Genomic DNA, 20,295 nt, shown 5'->3' on the forward strand with positions numbered 1-20,295 from the left:
ACATCGTGTCGATCTACGTTCCTGTCTAGAAGCCCGCCCCTAGAGGTACCCCACCATAACAGAACTGGAGGACTTACGTTGGCTTTGACGCCGTCCTGAGCGTCCGGCACCCGCGGCATGACGTCATAAAGCGAGGAGACGTACGTGATGATGGATTTCTCGTCAGGATGTGGCACGTCCACATCTGGAAGCAAAGATGATGTCATTGTTTGATGATTTTCCTGGCAGGCGGCGTCCTACGCCTCTGCCTCCTCACCTTCGGGGTCCAGCAACCTGGTGACGCCCAGCTCGCGCTCGGCCACGCTGAAGGCCTGCTCCAGGTTCTGCTGGTTGCTCTGGCGGCCCACTTGGTCCATGTCGATGAGGGTGGGCCTGTTAAGCAACGTTTGAAGTTGAAGCAACTGTCTTAAAGCATGAAGGCTGTCAAGTGTTAGTTTTTGTTAGTTTGTCTGGAGGACAGGAACGAGACGGAACACGCGTGGGCAAGACCGCAAAAGCTTGAAATTCCCCAAAGACTTGATAAGCCAAGTCTGATAGCATGCGAGCACAAGCACGGAACATCTCAGAGGACTAAAAGACATCTACGTGAGCACGCTCCAGTCTTCCTCCAGGTAGCAGGCCCGTCTGTAGGACAGTCTGTCCCTGCTCAGGTGGATCACGCCTCCATCGGGACCACCTGATTCCGAGCCCGCCTGGGTCTCCACCACAGCCTCTTCGCTCTTCCGATTTCTCTTTGAGCGTAACCTCCTCAACATGGCGGCACAAAAAAGTTATTGCTAGCTTCACCGAAGCTCCGCAGACACTCGTCTTCCTCCAAAGGATCTACCAGGAGTGGGTGCCACTTCATCCGTGTGATGCAACACCAAACCAGGAGGATGCCAGATTCAGACTTTGGGCGGGACTACACCCAAAAAAACACAACTATTTGTGCACATGTGACTAAATATAGCACTCTTACACATGACTGCTGTCAGGTATAAGGTACGAATAAAGCTTCTCTTCAATTGTTATTGACTTCTTCTATTTGTGAAATTACACAAAATGTCATATATGAATTCCTTTTTTGCAACATCTTACTATTCAAGTGCTTAACTTCTTTTTACACTTGTGGACAACCAAGAAAGTCAAAGTTCATCTTCCAGTATGTAAACGGTCCCGGATCAGCTTGAGAGTGCCCTGCCATGAAACCCGACAATCACTCCAGGCGGAGATGATATCCCGCGGTCCTTGAACGCCTCAAGCGTCGGAAGGCGAGCTCTGCTAAGCAGTGAAGGGGTCACCTGTGTTTGTGTATGATGGCGTTGAAGAGCTTGCCGTCCCGCCAGCTGCTGGTGAAGTTGTCGCAGCGAAGACCCTGGTAGCCCTCCACCATCCGCTGGGACCACAGCAGCAGGCGCTCCTTGGCCGTCATGTCGTCCGACTGGCCGTTCACCTGAATGTCAGAGATCTGCAGGGGGGGGGGGGGGGCAGGCGTGAGTGCAGTTGTACCTAATGAAGTGACTCCACTCGTGATGGTTCTTTTCCATTTGTGGAGTCATCTGCCCACATTTCCCCCCCAAAATTGACATGAGTCACTTTCTAAAGCTCGGTGAAAGTCAGTCTAACACAAACAGACACACAACAAAAGTCCTGAGCAATGAGTCATTCATCAAGTTTTTTTCAAAAGGAATGTTTCCCCAGGACTTCCACAAGCTAATTCCCAAATATTTCCTCCCAAATGAATGACTCACAGCAACAGACACTGAAAATGAAAAAGTCATCTACTACTACTGTTGGTCATTACATGTGCCCGTGAAACCCGTGCAGGGTCCTGGGTGTTTGTTTTAGGCATCGTGACATGCCACATGGGTGGGGTTTTACCACATAAGCAGCAGGGGACACTGCAACAATGTCAGGAAATCACCTTTTGTCTTTTTCTTTTTATTACAGCTTGTTTTGCTACTACTAAAGATCAGGACAGGTCCAAACTACTAGAGACACCTTAACTACTTAACTACCAGACTTCTGCTATAGAAATACAATCTTTATTTTTCAGTATAGTTGTACAGGTTAGAATTCTCAAAGAACTTTTCACACTTGCATTGAATTCAATTGAATTCAATTAAATATAGAAATAGAGCAAAATAAAAGTATAATAAAATTAAATGTAAATAAATAAAAATACAATGAAAAGTGAAATAAAAGAAATAAAAAATTGAATCAATTCAATTTACTATAACAACATTTTATTATAGAAATATAGAAAATAAGCAAAAGATAAATTGACGTTCTTACTAATGCTGCATATGTTTGCCATTGTGTTCATGACTCATGTAAACTTTCAGTTTGGGTTTTTTTTTTGCAGGAAAGGGTGGAGGAAGGCACATTTCTAAATAAAGGGGAAACCCTGACAAAGTGTGATTCAGACGCTGAATGGAAATTAGCCCTCCACCCTTTTTCTTGAAAGAGCATCCACTTCCTTCTTTTCATCCACTAAAACATTTGTTGGTTGTTTTTGGTCTTGAAATGAAATCTAAGCTCTGTAAAGATGCTGGTGGTGGTTTGGGTCGTTCCCACCGCGCTTTAAGGCCATCACACCCACATCTTTGCCCCCTTGGCTTTCCCGAGGGGGGCAGTGAATCACACAGGAAAACAATCCCCGCGTCCCAATGCGACCGTTACACCCGTTGGAGCTAGCGTGGAAACATCATGTGGACTCCCGCCGCTGTACGCGCAACATTTCCAAAGCTGCATTTTCATTCACAAGAAATGTTCTGACAAATGAGTGCTCTTTAAAAGTCTTTTGCTGGAATCGAAGATGGTCAAAATATTAGAATAGCCAGGTTTACACGGGGAAAGGAATATTCCAATCTCTTGTCTACATGCGCCGCTATAATCAACCACAATAGACAATGCTGCTTGCATACATATTTATAATATAATATAATATAATATAATATAATATAATATAATATAATATAATATAATATAATATAATATAATATAATATAATATAATATAATATAATATAATATAATATAATATAATATAATATAATATAATATAATATAATATAATATAATATAATATAATATAATATAATATAATATGGGGCGGCACGGTGGTCTAGGGGTTAGCGCGCAGACCTCACAGCTAGGAGACCAGGGTTCAATTCCACCCTCGGCCATCTCTGTGTGGAGTTTGCATGTTCTCCCCGTGCATGCGTGGGTTTTCTCCGGGTACTCCGGTTTCCTCCCACATTCCAAAAACATGCTAGGTTAATTGGCCACTCCAAATTGTCCATAGGTATGAATGTGAGTGTGAATGGTTGTTTGTCTATATGTGCCCTGGATTGGCTGGCGACCAGTCCAGGGTGTACCCCGCCTCTCGCCCGAAGACAGCTGGGATAGGCTCCAGCACCCCCCGCGACCCTCGTGAGGAAAAAGCGGTAGAAAATGAATGAATGAATGAATGAATGAATAATATAATATGGGGCGGCACGGTGGTCTAGGGGTTAGCGCGCAGACCTCACAGCTAGGAGACCAGGGTTCAATTCCACCCTCGGGCATCTCTGTGTGGAGTTTGCATGTTCTCCCCGTGCATGCGTGGGTTTTCTCCGAGTACTCCGGTTTCCTCCCACATTCCAAAAACATGCTAGGTTAATTGGCCACTCCAAATTGTCCATAGGTATGAATGTGAGTGTGAATGGTTGTTTGTCTATATGTGCCCTGTGATTGGCTGGCGACCAGTCCAGGGTGGACCCCGCCTCTCGCCCAAAGACAGCTGGGATGAATGAATAATATGTTCATTTTTCTTTTGGAATGAGGTGTAATCAAAGGTTCAATTCTTTCCCTTTGAGCAAATAAACCCAATGCAATTGGAATATTTGCCTCAATGTATACGTGGCTAATGTAAAAATCATTGCAGCGTTACCAAAGACCTACCTGGAAGTGAAGGATGATGGTCCAAATGAGGCCCAGAGTCAACTTGGGGTTTCCGTCGGCGATATCATCATTCCTGATGTTGACCAGTTTGACCTTCAGAAGCCACAAGTATCATTTTGTAACCAATCGATGAAGCAAGATGAGAGAGAAATCATCTTTAAATGAAATGAAATAAGAACCTGTCGGTGCTTGAGGAAGTCCAGAGCGATCTGAACATTCTGGAGCTTGTGGAAGCGCATGCGACCTTTCTCCCGCGGCTGCAAGACACCGGAGAACATAAAGGTTAAAAAAAAAACATCAACTGACTTGAAAAGGCGAGCCTGCATGACATCTGCAGGTTGCAGGTGTTGGTGATGATGATGATGATGATGATGGACGTGAGAAATTTCAAGCTTCCTCCCCGAGAACAACCTGGGCTCCGGTTTATCATCATGCATCGGTCATAAGCGCAATCAACTTTTATAGAGGCACGACTTGAAACCACTGTAAGGATACACGATGTCATTCCTGACACTTGGGGGGGGGGGGGGGGGGGGCTCCAGCCTAAACATGTTTGATGCAGCATGGAAGTATGTCACATGCAGACCAATATGTTGCTTTTTCTTGCTTTCATTCCAATGATTGCTAACGTACAGTGAGACTTAAGCGAGTTTGCATTTGTCTTATGGTAACACAATTTTTTTTTTTTTAATTCTGTATTGTTTTCACGCATGTAATTGCTATTTTATTATTATTGTTGATTTTATTTTATTTTGTATACACCATATGCTTTCCTAAATAAGTACATTGTAAATTTTAAATGCATATTATATTTAATTTTTTTGGAACTAATTCGGGATGTCCAATAATTATCTGTATCTATATTTAGCAGCCCGATTAGTATCGCATTTTTTGCCGATCATGAAAACAGATACTGTTTCAAATATTATGTCATGTTACATACAGTATATCAGTATCGGATGATCGGTATTGGAAATTGACAATATCGGCGTATTGGTCTTATTGTCAATATTGGACATCCCTAATATACTGTATACATATTTACTTTGTCATCAAGTCAAAATATTCAAACTTGTATGAAGTATATTTTTATTAATTTTGTATAAACATCATCATCATCATTCCATTGTGTCATTAAAAAAGAAATAGTTTAATTTTCAATAAATTTGTATTTTACTTTTTAAAACAAATAATAATGATGAATTATTTAAATTTTTAGTAATTTTTTTATTACATATTTTTTAGATAATTTGAATGAAATATGTGTCAATGTATTATTTAAGTTGAATTATTTTATGAATAATTTCTTCCATGTAGATTGTATTAGCAGTATTATCGTTTGTCATCAACAAATATAAATGTAACTGAATAATAAACACAAATAAGGTGGCAATAATAATAATCCCTCATCACTTCATGTTTGATGTGGCGGGGGGGTCGTTTCAGGGGGCCTGGGGTGGGGGCGTGGACACATGCTGCAGGCAGGCGGTGCACACACCACTCACCAACCGCACGTTCCTCACTAGGTCACGTTCCCTCGGCTAGCATGACAAGAACATCACAAGAGAGGAAGGCACAGGGTCGGGGGGGGGGGGGGTTAGGTCAAAGGTCAGCAGACGGCAAACATGACTCAAGATGGCAGCCGAGAATGACAATTAGTCCGTGCGTGCAACACAAGTCAACAACAATAGAAGAAGAAGACAGCACATGAAGCGCGGGGGGGGGGGGGGGGGGGTCGGTGGAGGGAGGGGGGGGCACGAAAGTGAAAGGTAGCTTCTCACCAGCGTCTCTCCAGAGAGCACCTCCAGCAGGGAGATGAGGTTGTGTCCATCTCGAAGATCCTCATACAGGTCGCTGACGTGTCGCTGGGCCTAAAACACAACATTACTACTATTATCAGTAGTACTCATAGTAACAGTAGTAGTAGTACTAGTAGTAGTATTTGCATATATTTGCATGATGAGGATGGTCAACATTAGAAACATGTCCCAGCATGATGCAGCACAGCAAACTACAAGCACAATAATAAACATACTTCAAATACTACATCAAATACTACTACTTGGATCTTGATGAGGTTTTAAGTGCAGCTACGATATGCAAAAACAAGAAGGGGGAGTGGGATTTTTATTGGAAACACCAATTGAAGTGAAATAGCTGATATATAAAATACTGTATATCATGAAATAGTTGAATCAGCTGATGAAAAGTTGAAGACCATCGCTCCAAAAATGGCCAAAGACTCCCCAAAGCAAAAGAAAAAAAAGTCGGCAATGAGTAGCTCCACCATTCTTGTTAAAAAAATGGCTTTGGGCATGCTTGATGCGAGCGCTGGGAACGTTGGTCTTCAACAAGGACATCAACGATCTGTCAACTTCCCTTGCCATCCATCCCCAAATGTTCTCCATGGGATGTCAATCGGGGGAACATGAGGGATGGTCCAAGAGAGAAGAAGCAGTCCTTAGTCAAGCCAGCATCATGAACTTCAGCGTTGTCCTCGGTTATGAGGGATGCTTGTCCACCGTTTGACAACCCTGCACCACACGAAGCTCCGGTGTTCTACTGAATGAAAAAAAAGCACCCTGGCTCATGACAGACCCCCCCCTCCTTGTCATGCCAGTGACTTTGGAAGCCATCCGGACCGCCAAGGTTACATTTTTTCTCATCAGAGAATCAAACATTTGTCCACCTTTCAATGTCCCATGTTTGATGCTCCCTTCCAAAGACTAAACGGGCAGTTTTGTGGCATTAAGGAGACCAGGTCTTTGAATTCCTTTTTGTTTTTTGATGGCATCTGATGGTTATTTTGCTGCAGTCGGCACCAGTAAGGGCCTTCATATGGGTCCAGGACCGCCCCGTGTCTTGACAGACAGCCCATTGGATCATTGTCATTTTTTGGGGTGTATCACTTGACTTTTTTTGTTCCGTAATGTTGAGGATCTTCCAAAAAGGTGGAATGAGCGTCTCACTGCGTCCAAGCTCAGCAGCCATGGCACGCTGCCAGAGGCCCGGCTTCGGCAGCTTCGGCAGCTCCACCATGCCACCGCGTTGAAGAAGAGAAAGCCATCAGGAGGGCATGACCGTGTCAATGCCTGACAGAAAATGACCATTTTGAAGCAGATTTTGGCTTTTATAGCTTACGGTCTTAAACTTTTGATCAGGTGAAAAATAACCTTTTATTATTTTTTAGATTTAAGTTCCAAATGTTTTTTGTCCAAGTCCCCCTTCTTGCTTTTGGGTATTGCAGTTCTACATAAAAGCTCATTAAGGTCTGAATGTGCAAAATACATATTCTAGCAATTTATCGACTGGTCTTAAGATTTGGATGGCGTCTGTGTAAGGCATTCAGAAAACACACTGAAGGACACTGATGATATGTAGTATTCTACACTGACCACCAGGTGTCAGCAATGTTACATTGATGAGACAATAGCCGCTGCAGGAAGTCCTGTGCAGAAACCCAAACAATCGATATCATTGAAAGAGCACGGATCCTGCCTGCTGAAGCAACGATGCCTACAACTCCGTCACCCCTACGTCGTCAACATTCCCGAGTCCAACACCCAGTGTCGTCTTTACTCCTACATCCCCAAAAACAGCCGGGTCGTGGAACTCGCTCTCACCAACTACGTATGTTTCCAACTGTTTCAAGTCAGCAGGTAATGCACAGTTTTTGGAACAAAATTATGAGGAAAATTATGAGGCGTTGTGGATATTTATATTTTATATTTTAGAACCATTTGACGGCACCACCAGGCCTTGAAGCTGCTAATAATAACTATACATCTCTTATTTTCTCTTATCATTAGGGATGTCCCATATGGGCTTTTTTGTCAAAAAACGATATTGTCCAACTCTCAATTTCCGATAGCGATGTCAGCCAATACCATATGTGTAACATGACATATCGCCTGTGGCGGAATCAACACATACGTATGTACATATTGTATACAGCACTTTTGAAATATCCTTTTTCATGATTGGGAAAATATACTTTGTCAATATAATTATCGGACATCCCTACTCATTGTGTCTATTATACTGGGCAATAGAGTGTAAATCTGGCTATAGGGATGTTATTTCATGTCGAGAGGGCTCTAATAGTAAAAAAAAACAAAGTTTGTAAAAGTTTAATATTCTATCTATATCTATAATATTGGATTTATATTGTGGAAATTCACCAATCACGGTGGGGTCTGAAACCATAAAGAGATTATTGTATATATTGTTTGATATATTTAGATTCTATAAAATATACATGAAATAATGATATTTTTACAACATGCCAGAAAACAACTTACGTGCCACTTTGGACACCCCTGATGTAGGATATGATTCCTGCTCCACTTGTCCTTTTCCTAAACGTAACCTTGGATGTGTCAATGATGAAATGAGGTGGAGGAGCAGTGAATGTTTATTTTAGAAAGGCTTGCACACGTTGGTCAAACATTGACGCCAGAGAGTGAGTAGCAGGTTGGCACGCTTAAATAAGAAGGTGGAATGCAGACAAGAACCTACCTCGGCCTTCCAGTGCTGGCAGGGAAAGACGGGACGGGTGTGGAGGATGGAAGGAAGACGGACGGTGATGAGAAAAGATTGAAAAATGAAAGTATGCAGACGCTGGTTTTGGATTTTGACTTTTGAAGAAAAAAAAGGTGTATGAAATTTAAAATTGTAATATTATGAGAAACAAAACAGCCAACAAAGTTGTGATTTTTACAAGAATAGTTACAAGTTACAAGAATAAAGTTATGGCAAAATCAAAACTCAAGGATAAAAAATGTATACAAGAACAGAGTTGAAATAGTTGAAGTAAAAAGATTATATTGTACGAGAATGAAGTCAAAATATTAAGAGAAAAAGTCCAATTCTAACAAGAAAAAAAGACGCAATTTATCCAGAATAATCTTGTAATATTAGGAGGGAAAATAATGTCAATTTGGTAGCATAGAGTCGAAATATTTTTTGTTTGTGAAGTTGAAATATCATTACAAACAAAACTAAATCAAGCTGTCATTTTTGGAAATGTTTATGGCAAAGCTGAGAATAAAGTAGAAATGTTCCGAAAAGAAAAAAATTTGGAAAGGATAGAAAGACAGCAAAAATAGAAAGCAAGCGCTAAGATGTAAGTTGGTACGAATAATACACTTTTTCACCTGTATGACAAAGCTGAGATGCATTGAAATATATGAACTTGTTAGCATGTCTACTTTGTTTGTTTGTGTTGCTTTACAAACATCAGTGGCAAAGTCGCATCCCTTCATATTTCACAGTGTGGCCCTCGCTGGAAAAAGTTTGGAAAAATGATGATAAAGATGATAAAACTATGGTGGCCGTCTGGCAAATACACACAGCAATATTCAAACGGGCTGCGAGCAAAAAATGGCCCCCAGGGCCGCACTTTGGACATTCCTGCCTTGTCATTATTCGGCATTATAGGCAGTCCAATAACCGGCCTTTTGGTCCCTTCCATAACTAGCAGAAGTCGAGCAGCAAAGTGCCCGGTGTGTCCTTGGTCAGTCACACGGCCCTGATGGAGAAACAATCGGCTTTGTTCCTCTTCGCATGAGAAAACCTGAGAGTTAGTCATCTTCCGCAGCGTCTCGTTTCCACGAAGGCAGACAACGTGTGTTATGAACACACCCCGTGCACTGAGTGCTCTGCGTGATGCTATCACAGGACGCACATCACAGGCACACCTGTACAATACCTTATTATATTGCAATAACCAACACAAAACAATACAGTATACACTGTACTGTACTGTACTGTACTGTACTGTACTGTACTGTATATACACCATCATGTCCACACTATAAGTTGCACTTTTTTCATAATTTCATACCGACTAACAAGAAGCAAAAAGTGAATATTACTGTCAACAGCTGGGAAAGGGCTCTCTAGGCTCGCATGGAATGGCTTCAGTGATGTGCAATGAGATTGGGAGCTCGGTGAACCTGCCGATAGGGTAACTTGAATGTGGATATGTTAAGATATGCGAACAAGTTAAATGTAATCATATGCATCTCAGCTTTGTCATATATGGTGAAAAAGCCCATTATTACTTCACTCTTTGCGTCCCCCCTTCCCCGTTTTCTTTAATGTTTCAACTTTTTTCATACTTTTACAAATTTTATTTGCGGTTGTAAAATTACAGTCCTAATTTATTCTTGTAAAATGTTTTCACATTTTGCTGTGTTTTTTTCTTGTCAGGTGACATTTTTAGAATGTGCTAGGAGTTGCAAACGGCCCCTGGGCTGCACTTTGGACACCCCTACAGATTTAACTCCCCGCAGTCGTCCGTGTGGTTGAACCTGATATGACAATGCAGTCACATGTGGGTTATGGTTGCTACAGCAAAACGACAACATGACCTTTTATTTGACTAATTTGCAGTATGCTAGCGTCTTCTGGTGATCTTGAGACAGTCACAAGATCCTTGACGCTTTGTTCTTCCCTCGTAAGACAGTGAAATCATTGATATTCCTATCAATGGTCCACATATTGTGGATAATGAAGCAAATCACTGACGTGCACTACGACGCCAAGCCGCGTTGCCCCTCTTTTAGAGATCCATTGGTGTCATTTTGACCTTGAAGACTAAAGTACGTGCAGGCAGGGCTCTTCAAGGCTGTGCTTATTACCCTGCAGAGCCCAAATGGAGTCAAACTAATATGTGCTTGGGCATCATCAAACACACGGAAGACGGAGGACGCGCTCCACAAAATGTAACACTGTAGCTTTAAGAGGCGGGCCGGAAATATGTATTACACACGTGTCAAACTTTAGGCTCGGGGGCCAGATTCGGCTCGCCGATTGTTTTGTGTTTATTTCTACCCATATTTGTTCTGCTTTTCATGTTTTGTGTCTATAAAAATGACATCACAGACACGCCATGGCCGACCGTAACATCGGCTATCCCAACATCACCACAAATAGATTTCAGTCCTGTAGTTGCTTTGTTTTGATGTCCTCCAGAAAAGAGCTGGATCGGATATGTGCTATCTAATGTGCTCTAATGTAAAAGTACACGCTGGCGGTACTTTTTTTGGTTTGGGTGCTCGTACCTTCACCAGGTGCTTGTTGACCCATTTGGTGAAGGTCTTCTTCTGGACTCGGTCCCGCTCATCTGTAGAGAAGCAAGAAAAGACAAAAGATTTAAATATCTAAAAAATAAAAATAAAAATATAAATTTCTTTATTTGATTAAAAAAATATTAAAGAAAATAATAATGATTTAATAGTTTTTGTATTCAATATTGTAGTAATTGTTGTTTTGAAAGACACACAAAAAGTTGAATGAAAACAAAAACAAATCCCCAATGTTTGGTGGTGTGTTCAAGAGCGCTCCAGTGCGTCCGAAAGGTCAGCAGCGCCCCTTAATGTTGTTTGAAAAGACAATGAAGGATAAAAAAGTGTCAGCGGGGGTAAAGTGAAGAACGTCTGTCATCCTGCATGTTGTTATGACGTGTGCAGGAACATGTTTCACCTTGCAGGACTCACATTCCTCAACACGGCTGCTGAGGCGACGCATCGTACCGAACAAACACCCCGCCAAGTGCACCGTGTTGCACCGCCACGCTTGGCGACACAATTCAGCACGACGGACGTCACGTTCTGTGCATAAATGCTACGCTGAGACAAGTGGACAGCCAAAGAAGGGGCGCACGAGGCTGCCAGGACACTTTAAGGACATCACGCCTCCACGTTGGTGCTGGATGATGCAACAGTTACACTCAAATCACACTTTATCAGTCAGGTCCTTGAACGCCTCCTCAGCTAATCAAAATCAAATCAAGTTCAGTCTGCATGCATCCATGGTTGTTTCTCTTCCTCCGTGCTGACCAATTCAAAGAGGAAAGGTCGTGACAGACATATAAAGGGGGCGTGGCCTGATCAGAGCCCAACACCAAAGTCTACCTTTCCTGTAGTCGGTGGGTTTGAGCATCCCCTGGTAGGGAGAGTCCTCCATGAAGACGCCGTCACTGCTCAAACTGTCAGAGGAGTACTGTCGGAATCTCTGCTCTGTCGCCATGCCGACGCCAAATTGCAAGTCTTACAGCGGGAAGGAGAAGTGAGGACTTGAAGGAGTGGGAGTGTTCCTACAGTGGCTTCCTGACTGCTTCCCTCTCCCTCCACGCGCTCGCTGGCGTTCCACTGCCACGCAAAAAAAAAAACCTCTGCCTGCAGGCGAGCGTGTCACTCACCACCACAGAGAGGAGAGCCTCCTCGTTGAGGTGCGACCACACCCTGAAAAAACCCGCCAAGTCCTCAAAGACCACCCAAGACAAGACCTCTGACCTCTGTTCCTGCGTCCATCCTGACGGCCACGTCGAGCAGCGCTAGCGTCACCTCCACCTCCCATCAGCGTTGGGATTATGCAAGAAACTAATCGACTGATTTCCACCAAAACATTGAAGAGGGGCGGAGCATGACTTCCAAACGCCGTATGAAGTATCCGTACAATTTTAGTGAGGATCTTGAGCGCCGCTCTTTGACCTCCTCCAACAAGGGTATTGCTTTCATCACATTTGGTAGCAGGACTGTGCCAACAAGTACGATTCCCAAGAAGCCCCAACAAGTGTAGAGGCTTCAACATAAGATTGTGGACATGATGTTTTAATTGCAGTTTCTTCATTTGTTAGGACTGTGAAAAAATACTTCAAAAAATACTCTTCTCCCAAGAAGATTGAAAGAAGTACTATGGGTCAAGGGCAAAGGAAGAATCCGTGTCTCGATGCGTCTCCAGCAAAGACGCCATCACAGTTTGTTAGCAAATTCGTACGTACAAAAAATGCTTCCAAGATTCCTAAGAAGATCTAAGGAATCGTGGGCCAAGAGCAAAGGCACAAATCAAATTTGAGAGATTAGCAAAAATACCCCAAAGGCTACTGTGTGGCTCAGGTTAAGGGTGAGTGAATTACATTTTAGCATGAATCAGGTTTTCTCTTGTACATTTGAAGGAAAATCCAAAAGAAACGTTACATAATAGCTTTCCTTAAAAACCACAAACAACTGTTGAAATGGAAAAAGAGGAAAAAACAATGAACAAAACCAGGACCAGAACCAAGTAGTCGAGTAGCAATTAGGAACGCCTGCACTTCATTTGAAACAATCTGTTTTCCATGTCTGAGTCCCAGTCTTCCATCAAAGCCTCCGATGTACAAGATGGACCAAACCAAACCCAGACTGCAGCACCAAACACCGCAAAGCCGAGGCAGCCAACGTGTGCTGGAATTTGGGAAACTTTCACTCCAGAAATAACACGTACATTCCTCAATGAGACACCTCACTCATCAAAGACCCAACAAACGGATTCTTAGGATGCTTCCACGTGGAGGAGGCTTGTCGGGACAGGAGAGGTGCGGTTCCTCCTCCGCCCGACCCCAGACCCACCTTGACCCACCCCCTGATAGCTAAGTGCAGGAAAGCACAGACTTCAAGGATGTCTCATTTTGCATCAAGTGTACCATTTTTCATTTCAACGATGCATTCCATCCGAGGGCACGCCCCCACCCCCAATCTCCCCAGACAGGGGGAGCAGCCACTTTACACACCAATAAAACGCTCCAAGCTAGTAAAAGTCGCTTGTGCAAGTGAAAGCATGCGTGTCCACCACCGGGAGGACAAGAATGTCAACCAGCGCCAGCCAGGTATCAGTTCACCCAATGGAAGCCGCCCACCAGATCCCTCCCCCTCCCCTCGCCCCCAGGCATTATGGGGCATGCAGAGCCAAGCTGCAATGAAGCACACGGCGAGGATTGTTATTGTTAACGCATGTGGAATGTGCTACTTCAAGATAAGCGGATGAAAAATTAACTTGATAAGACAACATCCTAGTGCATCTTTTCGTCATGTTGGCTTTTATCTGCCAGGTTAGTAAAGAATGTGCTAACGAGTCCAGCAAGCCCAGCCCACGATGGCTCCATAGGACCCTTTTTGTGGTGGTAAATGATATATTTTAACACATAATTATTTTTCTTAAAATAGATGCGATTGATACAATAAAACAAACAAAATAATGATTCATAAAAAAAAGTGAATAATTACAAATCAACATACAGTATAGGGCTTCGTCTTTCAGTGAGGTTTGTCTCCCTCTAGCGGTGTAAACCTGCAATGACAAGTGACGCCTTCGCCCAATGACTTCCTCGAACTTTTCTATTCAACACTTTAGTTTCTGTGCAAAATCCTACTGGATCAACGAGTTCAAGGTTACTCGGGGACAAGGAGGGGCACTGTCAGTGTTTGTGCATAATTAGCAGTTTGTGAGGGCGGTTGCCATGGCAACACAGCAGCAACACTTAGTTCGGAAAAAACGCAAATATGTACAAAACACAAGACTGTGATGGTAAATAACGAACATGACTGATCTGAGAAGTGGATTTTATCATTTAAGAATTGAAGTTAGCTCACTCAGCTATAGAGTTAGCTATGAAGTTAGCTCACTCAGCTATAAAGTTAGCTATGAGGTTAGCTCACTCAGCTATAAAGTTAGCTATGAGGTTAGCTCACTCAGCTATAAAGTTAGCAATGAGGTTAGCTCACTCAGCTATAAAGTTAGCTATGAAGTTAGCTCACTCAGCTATAGAGTTAGCTATGAAGTTAGCTCACTCAGCTGTAAAGTTAGCTATGAGGTTAGCTCACTCAGCTATAAAGTTAGCTATGAGGTTAGCTCACTCAGCTATAAAGTTAGCTATGAAGTTAGCTCACTCAGCTATAAAGTTAGCTATGAAGTTAGCTCACTCAGCTATGAAGTTAGCTATGAGGTTAGCTCACTCAGCTATGAAGTTAGCTATGAAGTTAGCTCACTCAGCTATGAAGTTAGCTATGAGGTTAGCTCACTCAGCTATAAAGTTAGCTATGAGGTTAGCTCACTCAGCTATAAAGTTAGCTATGGGGTTAGCTCACTCAGCTATAAAGTTAGCTATGAGGTTAGCTCACTCAGCTATAAAGTTAGCTATGAGGTTAGCTCACTCAGCTATAAAGTTAGCTATGAGGTTAGCTCACTCAGCTATAAAGTTAGCTATGAGGTTAGCTCACTCAGCTATGAAGTTAGCTATGAGGTTAGCTCACTCAGCTATAAAGTTAGCTATGAGGTTAGCTCACTCAGCTATGAAGTTAGCTATGAGGTTAGCTCACTCAGCTATAAAGCCACGTGTGTCTGTGGTGTAAACAAAGTGTCGTGACGTCACAACACCACAGACATCATCCTGCTGCCAGGTCGGATGAGGAAATCACACCAAAAATGCGGCCATTGCGCTAATTAGCCTTCGTGACGTCACGTTCCCCGTGACTCCAGTCAGGTGGGCGGGGCCGCGTCAAGCGATAAGCCATAAGCTCCTCCCCCTCCGCCTGAGGGCAAGCCAACGTACCTGCGCAGCACATGCGGCTGTAAAGGTGCGAGCCCACCTCCACGCAGCTCATTTCGTGGATGTAATTCGTCCTCCGGTACGCGAGTCCACACACTCGGCTGCCGAGGAGGGCGGGGGGAGCGGCGGTGGCCATCTCCTCGTCCACACGAGCCATGACGGCGCGCTCAAAAGGGGCACAAAGCGCGGAGATTTGGCGCCCTCGCTACAGGTTTTGTCGCTCTTCGAGGTCCACGGAGGAGGCGGAGAAATTTTCTGGGTGGGTTCCAGTTGCAGTCAAGCCCGGCCCACTCTACAGCGTTCGTGCGTAAAAAGCTCCCATTTACGCACGGACACATGAGCGCTCCCGAGACTTTTTTTTTGGCTCCAGGGGGGACATCTGGACCTCCCTCCTCTTGCGTAACACACCCAGATCCCCCATTACACACACTATAGTTTCACTGCTAGTACTCTTACGGGAGCGTCTCCATTCAGCCTCCTGTCCGCCATGTTGGCAACAGCTGTGTGTCATAAATAACCTCCACACGCACACTGAAGGAACTATTGTGGTCTTCGTGCTCCTCAGTAATGCCCTTCACTGAGGAGGAGGACCTCTCACACGGGGACCAGACGTGGGAGGACCCTTGAAAGAATCCACTGTTTCATTTGTTTTAGTTAGCCGTGCTTCTTCTAAAATGAAGATACAGTATGTGAATTATGGCTGCTCAATTATAACTACTGACTTTCATACAGCATGTGACCACCATGATGTATCCACCCAGTCATTTATGATGCTGAGCCAATCTACTGCTGGTGGTCATTTTATTTTGAAAATACAAGCTCGCCCCAAGTTAGCGGCGACTCGCTTTACATTTTAACACTTTAGTGGCCTGCTGCAGTCCAGGTCGCATGATGGCGGCTATGAAGTAGCAGGGAAAGTGTGCTGCTCTCCCGGCCAAGCCTGTTATTAGCAAAGAGGAAGGCAGCGGAACGAGTGAGTCACTGCCGCACCGCCGCCATTCGATGCGGTGTGGATCTGGGTGTGGCTCGCCCACTGGATACTCCATGCAAGATGCACATGGCGTATTATGGTGTACTTCATCTTTTTGGAATAATGGTGCACCGGGACTGTGTTATGCTCATTGGAGCCTTGATGCTGGAAGTCAGACAATGTAACTCTTGTGGTCACCAATACTCGGCGGCGTATAGGACGATGGTACACACACCCGTGCAGGGAGGTGTCCAAACTTATCCCAGCGAGGTCCATGGTGAAAAATGAAAGGATGCAAAAGCATGCACATTAGTACTATATGGCAACTTTGCTCCTTAGTTTTGCTGTTTTCCTCCAAAATGTTTCAACTTTCTTATTCAATTATCTTTGTAAATCATCTTGTCTAATTGTCCAACACTTACAATTTTGGTTCTCATATTAGGACTTCAAAAAATATTTTTTTTCTTCTGGTAATGATGAATTTATCATCATAATATTCTGACTTGATTTTCATGAACGGCTGACTTTTTCCCGAGCCAAATTCTCCAAAAATGACAACTTTGTTGTGAAGTTATTGCATTATTACATTACATTATTACAAATGAAAACAAAATAACTGTATGCTACTCGTAATATATTAAGTTCTAAGTAAAATATTCATAATGCCTCATATTTAATTCACTAGCAAGATGTCTTCATGTATATACTGGTCATACATTTAATCTTGCAAACTGTATTTGTATATAATCCTGGGTAAAATTGTTTTTTTTGTTCATACTTTTTAGGTTATTTGTATTGTTTATTTTTATATTGTTTGTTTTGTACTGTTTAACTGGTTCTGGACGAATAAAGGCATATGTTATTAATCTTAATAATTTTAATATCTTAAAAAAATCTTAATATCTTAATCATTTAAATTTATTGTCATATTTTTGCAAACTATTTTTTCAAAATATTATTCCCATAATATAACTTTTAATACATAAATGACAACTTATTTTCACTGTAGTTCTAACCTCAAACAAAATAATGTCTTTCTTTATTATTGCAACGTTATGCTCCTCAAACGATGTTATTTTCCTACACAATATTACGTTACTCTCAAAAAATTGTGATTTTTTTCTATGCATATTTTGTCTAGTTTGTCGTCTTGTTCAGTATAATTTTACACCGCTTTCACGTTTGGTGGTCTGGAAAAGTCTCTATTCCATCCCAGTCACTTTTGCATGAAGGACATTTAGAACAATCGCGTGTCCTCCTTGAAGGAGACGCTGGCAGCTTCAGTTTTGTTGTGACGGTGTCCAGGAGACAAACCCTCCATGGTTGCCAGGGTCAAGTTTAGCCGCACGCGGCGCTCGGCCAGCTTTTTTTAAAGCGCCTTCTTTGGCCCGTCCCACTGTGTCAAAGGCACCTTGCTGTAGGTAGGACTCCATCTTTCATGCAAAGCCAAGCAAAGAACATATGTTCTCCACAATTATCATCATGGCCTGCAGGCGCGAGCTATCGACGCTATCAAATTCAGACGCTAGATCATCTCATTGCGCGTGCAGGGTGTTGCTTTGTCACGTGACGGTGCCGTGGGGGCTGAAATACGATACCTCCCGCAATGCAAATAGTCCTGTATTGACAGAAGGCACCCATACGCTTGCTAGGTGATATTTGTCATGGAGCAGTCAAAGATACCTGGATCTGGGTTGGTGTGCGGGCAGCAGGCCTGGCTTACAGGAAGCGGATGTTGTTATGATACGAAATGTGCAGAATGATAACCTCTCCCTTTGTGTGGACTCATTACATAAAAAAACAACAGCACTCTTTTTAGGTGCACACCTAGTTTAGACGTGGATTTTGCTTCTTTGGGGATTTTTTCCTCTTGATGTCTTTTAGTCATGATTTCAAATGAAAGAATACTAAAAAAAATGACGTATGAAAAAAGTCTTTGTTGTGTTGTGTTAGGATTAGATTAGATAACATAAGATCACCTGACCTTTGTGAGGATAAGCCGTAGAAATTGAATGAATGAATGAATTATTATTATATTATAATAATTATATTATATTTATTTATTGTTATTTTTAGTTTTAAAATGTAAATAAAAATTTTAAAAATACAAATAACGATAATTAAATGAAGAATAATATTGCTGTGCATCATATGCAATAACATGGTATAGTGGTGTAACCTTTTCCTGCTCCATAAATAGCAACTCTCCTCTCTCAAAGCTAATGGCTAACATTGCTAACTGCTGTTCTTGTTGTTCTTCTGTCTGTCTCTTGTCCAACAACCAATCAAACAAACCCTGAGAAAGTCATTAAAAAAAAAGTCTTTCTTGTTATTGTGTCGCGTCTTATCTCCTCAAGGTGTGTCCTGTCCTCTTCCTTTCTCGGTGTCTTTTACGACCGACCCGCGCCGATAAAGGAAAAGTACCCGGCCCGACCAACACTCAACATGGCCGCCTTTGTTGCCTCTCACACAACAAGAAGACGGCGAGTGCCGGCTGCTTTGAAGCAGGACGTCAAACAGGTTTGTCCGCCACACAAAACAATCAGGCGACGTTTGACAGCCGCCATTGTGTCACCTTGACGCATCAACACGCCTGGCATGTCTGGTGGCGTTGAACGCACACAGCACGGCCACGGATTCCGTTATTGGACTTGAAAGAAATGATCCGGTCTGGATGCTAAACGATTTCTCAGCAAATTCCTAAACACGAGCCAGTTAGCTAGTTTTGATTAAAAACAGCAGAGCACTCGCAATTTTCAGCAAAATGCTCGTGTCATTGACAGGAACTTGGACGGCCATTTTGGAAGAAAATTCCTAAAAACAGCGTAACACTCATCGTAGAGGATCTATGGCTAGCATCTTTGCAATAGATTCCGAAACAGCAGTGGGCTTCTGTCATATAGAGCATCTTTGACCAGCGTTTTAGCAACATTTCTTAAAAATAGTAAAATCGGTGTTGCTGTCGTGTAAAGGATCTTGAACTGCTGTTTTTAATGATCTACTGCAAATACAACAGAGCTAGCACTAGCTTAACGCAATGCTTCCTTGTCAGCACCAGACGAGCACTCAGCTGGTCCAAGCAGCATTTATAGGGTTAACTCGTGCACCATTCCACAGGAAACCAGGGGGAGGGGGGTGAGGGGGGGGGGTGTTGAAGGCAGGCGGGACAGAGCGGAGACGACGGCGGCGAAGACGGCGACCAGAAAGCGTTGCTGCAGTCGAACTTTCCCCTCTCCTCTACTTTACCACCGCGACCTCCAGCCCGACCTTGCCGCGCGTCTTACCTTGCTTCCCGCGCGACCTCCAGCGCCACACCAACATCAAGGTCACCAGGTGACCCACCGCCACCAAGGTGGGGAACACATTTCCTGGGGGGCTTGCCGGCATCGGGCCTGCTTCAAAGTGGAGCGTCCCAAACTCTGAGGGCACGTGGGAGGGGGGGTGACAGGTGAGGAGGGGTGGGGAGGGGGGGTTGACTGGGTTGGGAGGGGTGGGGGGTATCTAGGGGGGTGGTGCCATGCGAGAAGTTGTGCGCGGCGCTGCAGCTAAATCCTCCACCGGTTTTTGCAAACAGAGAAGTCCGGACGAGGGAGCGAGAGGAACGCCTCCCTCTGAGTCACTGCTCCCTCCCTCCTTACTCCCTACCCCCTCCTTCCTCACCCCTAGGCCCTCCCCCTGCACCGCTGCTCCACGTTGCCCCCAAGGTGGGCACAACTCCTGAAAGTTAGCACATAAACAAAAGTACTCCGCCCCAGTGACGCTCCCTGACTGCAGTCTGTTAATAATACATGAGGACGTTTCCTAAAGCCCCCCCCCCCCCCCCCCCATCATGTTCCAGGTTCCTCTTATTATGGGATCATCTGAGGTTTAATTCCCAAATGTTTCCATTCATTTCCTACGGCTTAATCCCCGTCTTACGTAACCCCCGTCCTGACGAGCGGCTAATTTCCACCTTCTGCTTTCCTCAAAGTCTGACAGCAAAGTCTCCCACAATGCTTTGCAGCTCATCAACGCCAGCCGTTTTTGCCTGC

The 20,295-nt window shown here is 43.6% G+C and overlaps 1 protein-coding gene across 26 annotated transcripts in view; it reads right to left on the reverse strand.

Moving 5' to 3' along the window:
• Positions 1–20,295, reverse strand: part of pleca (plectin a) — a 74,834-nt gene that overhangs the window by 24,248 nt on the left and 30,291 nt on the right. For 8 of the 26 annotated variants that reach the window (XM_058047991.1, XM_058047998.1, XM_058047997.1 and 5 more), the window contains 9 exons: positions 10,991–11,052; positions 8,442–8,456; positions 5,705–5,794; positions 5,429–5,464; positions 4,103–4,180; positions 3,924–4,016; positions 1,281–1,447; positions 257–372; positions 78–184 (listed from right to left, as the gene is read on the reverse strand). In XM_058047991.1, the coding sequence (XP_057903974.1) occupies positions 78–184; positions 257–372; positions 1,281–1,447; positions 3,924–4,016; positions 4,103–4,180; positions 5,429–5,464; positions 5,705–5,794; positions 8,442–8,456; positions 10,991–11,052 (764 nt within the window). Of the gene's footprint in view, positions 1–77; positions 185–256; positions 373–1,280; positions 1,448–3,923; positions 4,017–4,102; positions 4,181–5,428; positions 5,465–5,704; positions 5,795–8,441; positions 8,457–10,990; positions 11,053–11,842; positions 13,303–15,064; positions 15,082–15,297; positions 17,044–19,548; positions 19,717–20,295 lie in introns of those variants that run through there. The other 18 variants (XM_058047992.1, XM_058048002.1, XM_058048014.1 and 15 more) reach the window with 13 other exon arrangements.

This window comes from Doryrhamphus excisus, chromosome 14, assembly GCF_030265055.1.
Source record: "Doryrhamphus excisus isolate RoL2022-K1 chromosome 14, RoL_Dexc_1.0, whole genome shotgun sequence".
Lineage (NCBI taxonomy): Eukaryota > Metazoa > Chordata > Actinopteri > Syngnathiformes > Syngnathidae > Doryrhamphus > Doryrhamphus excisus.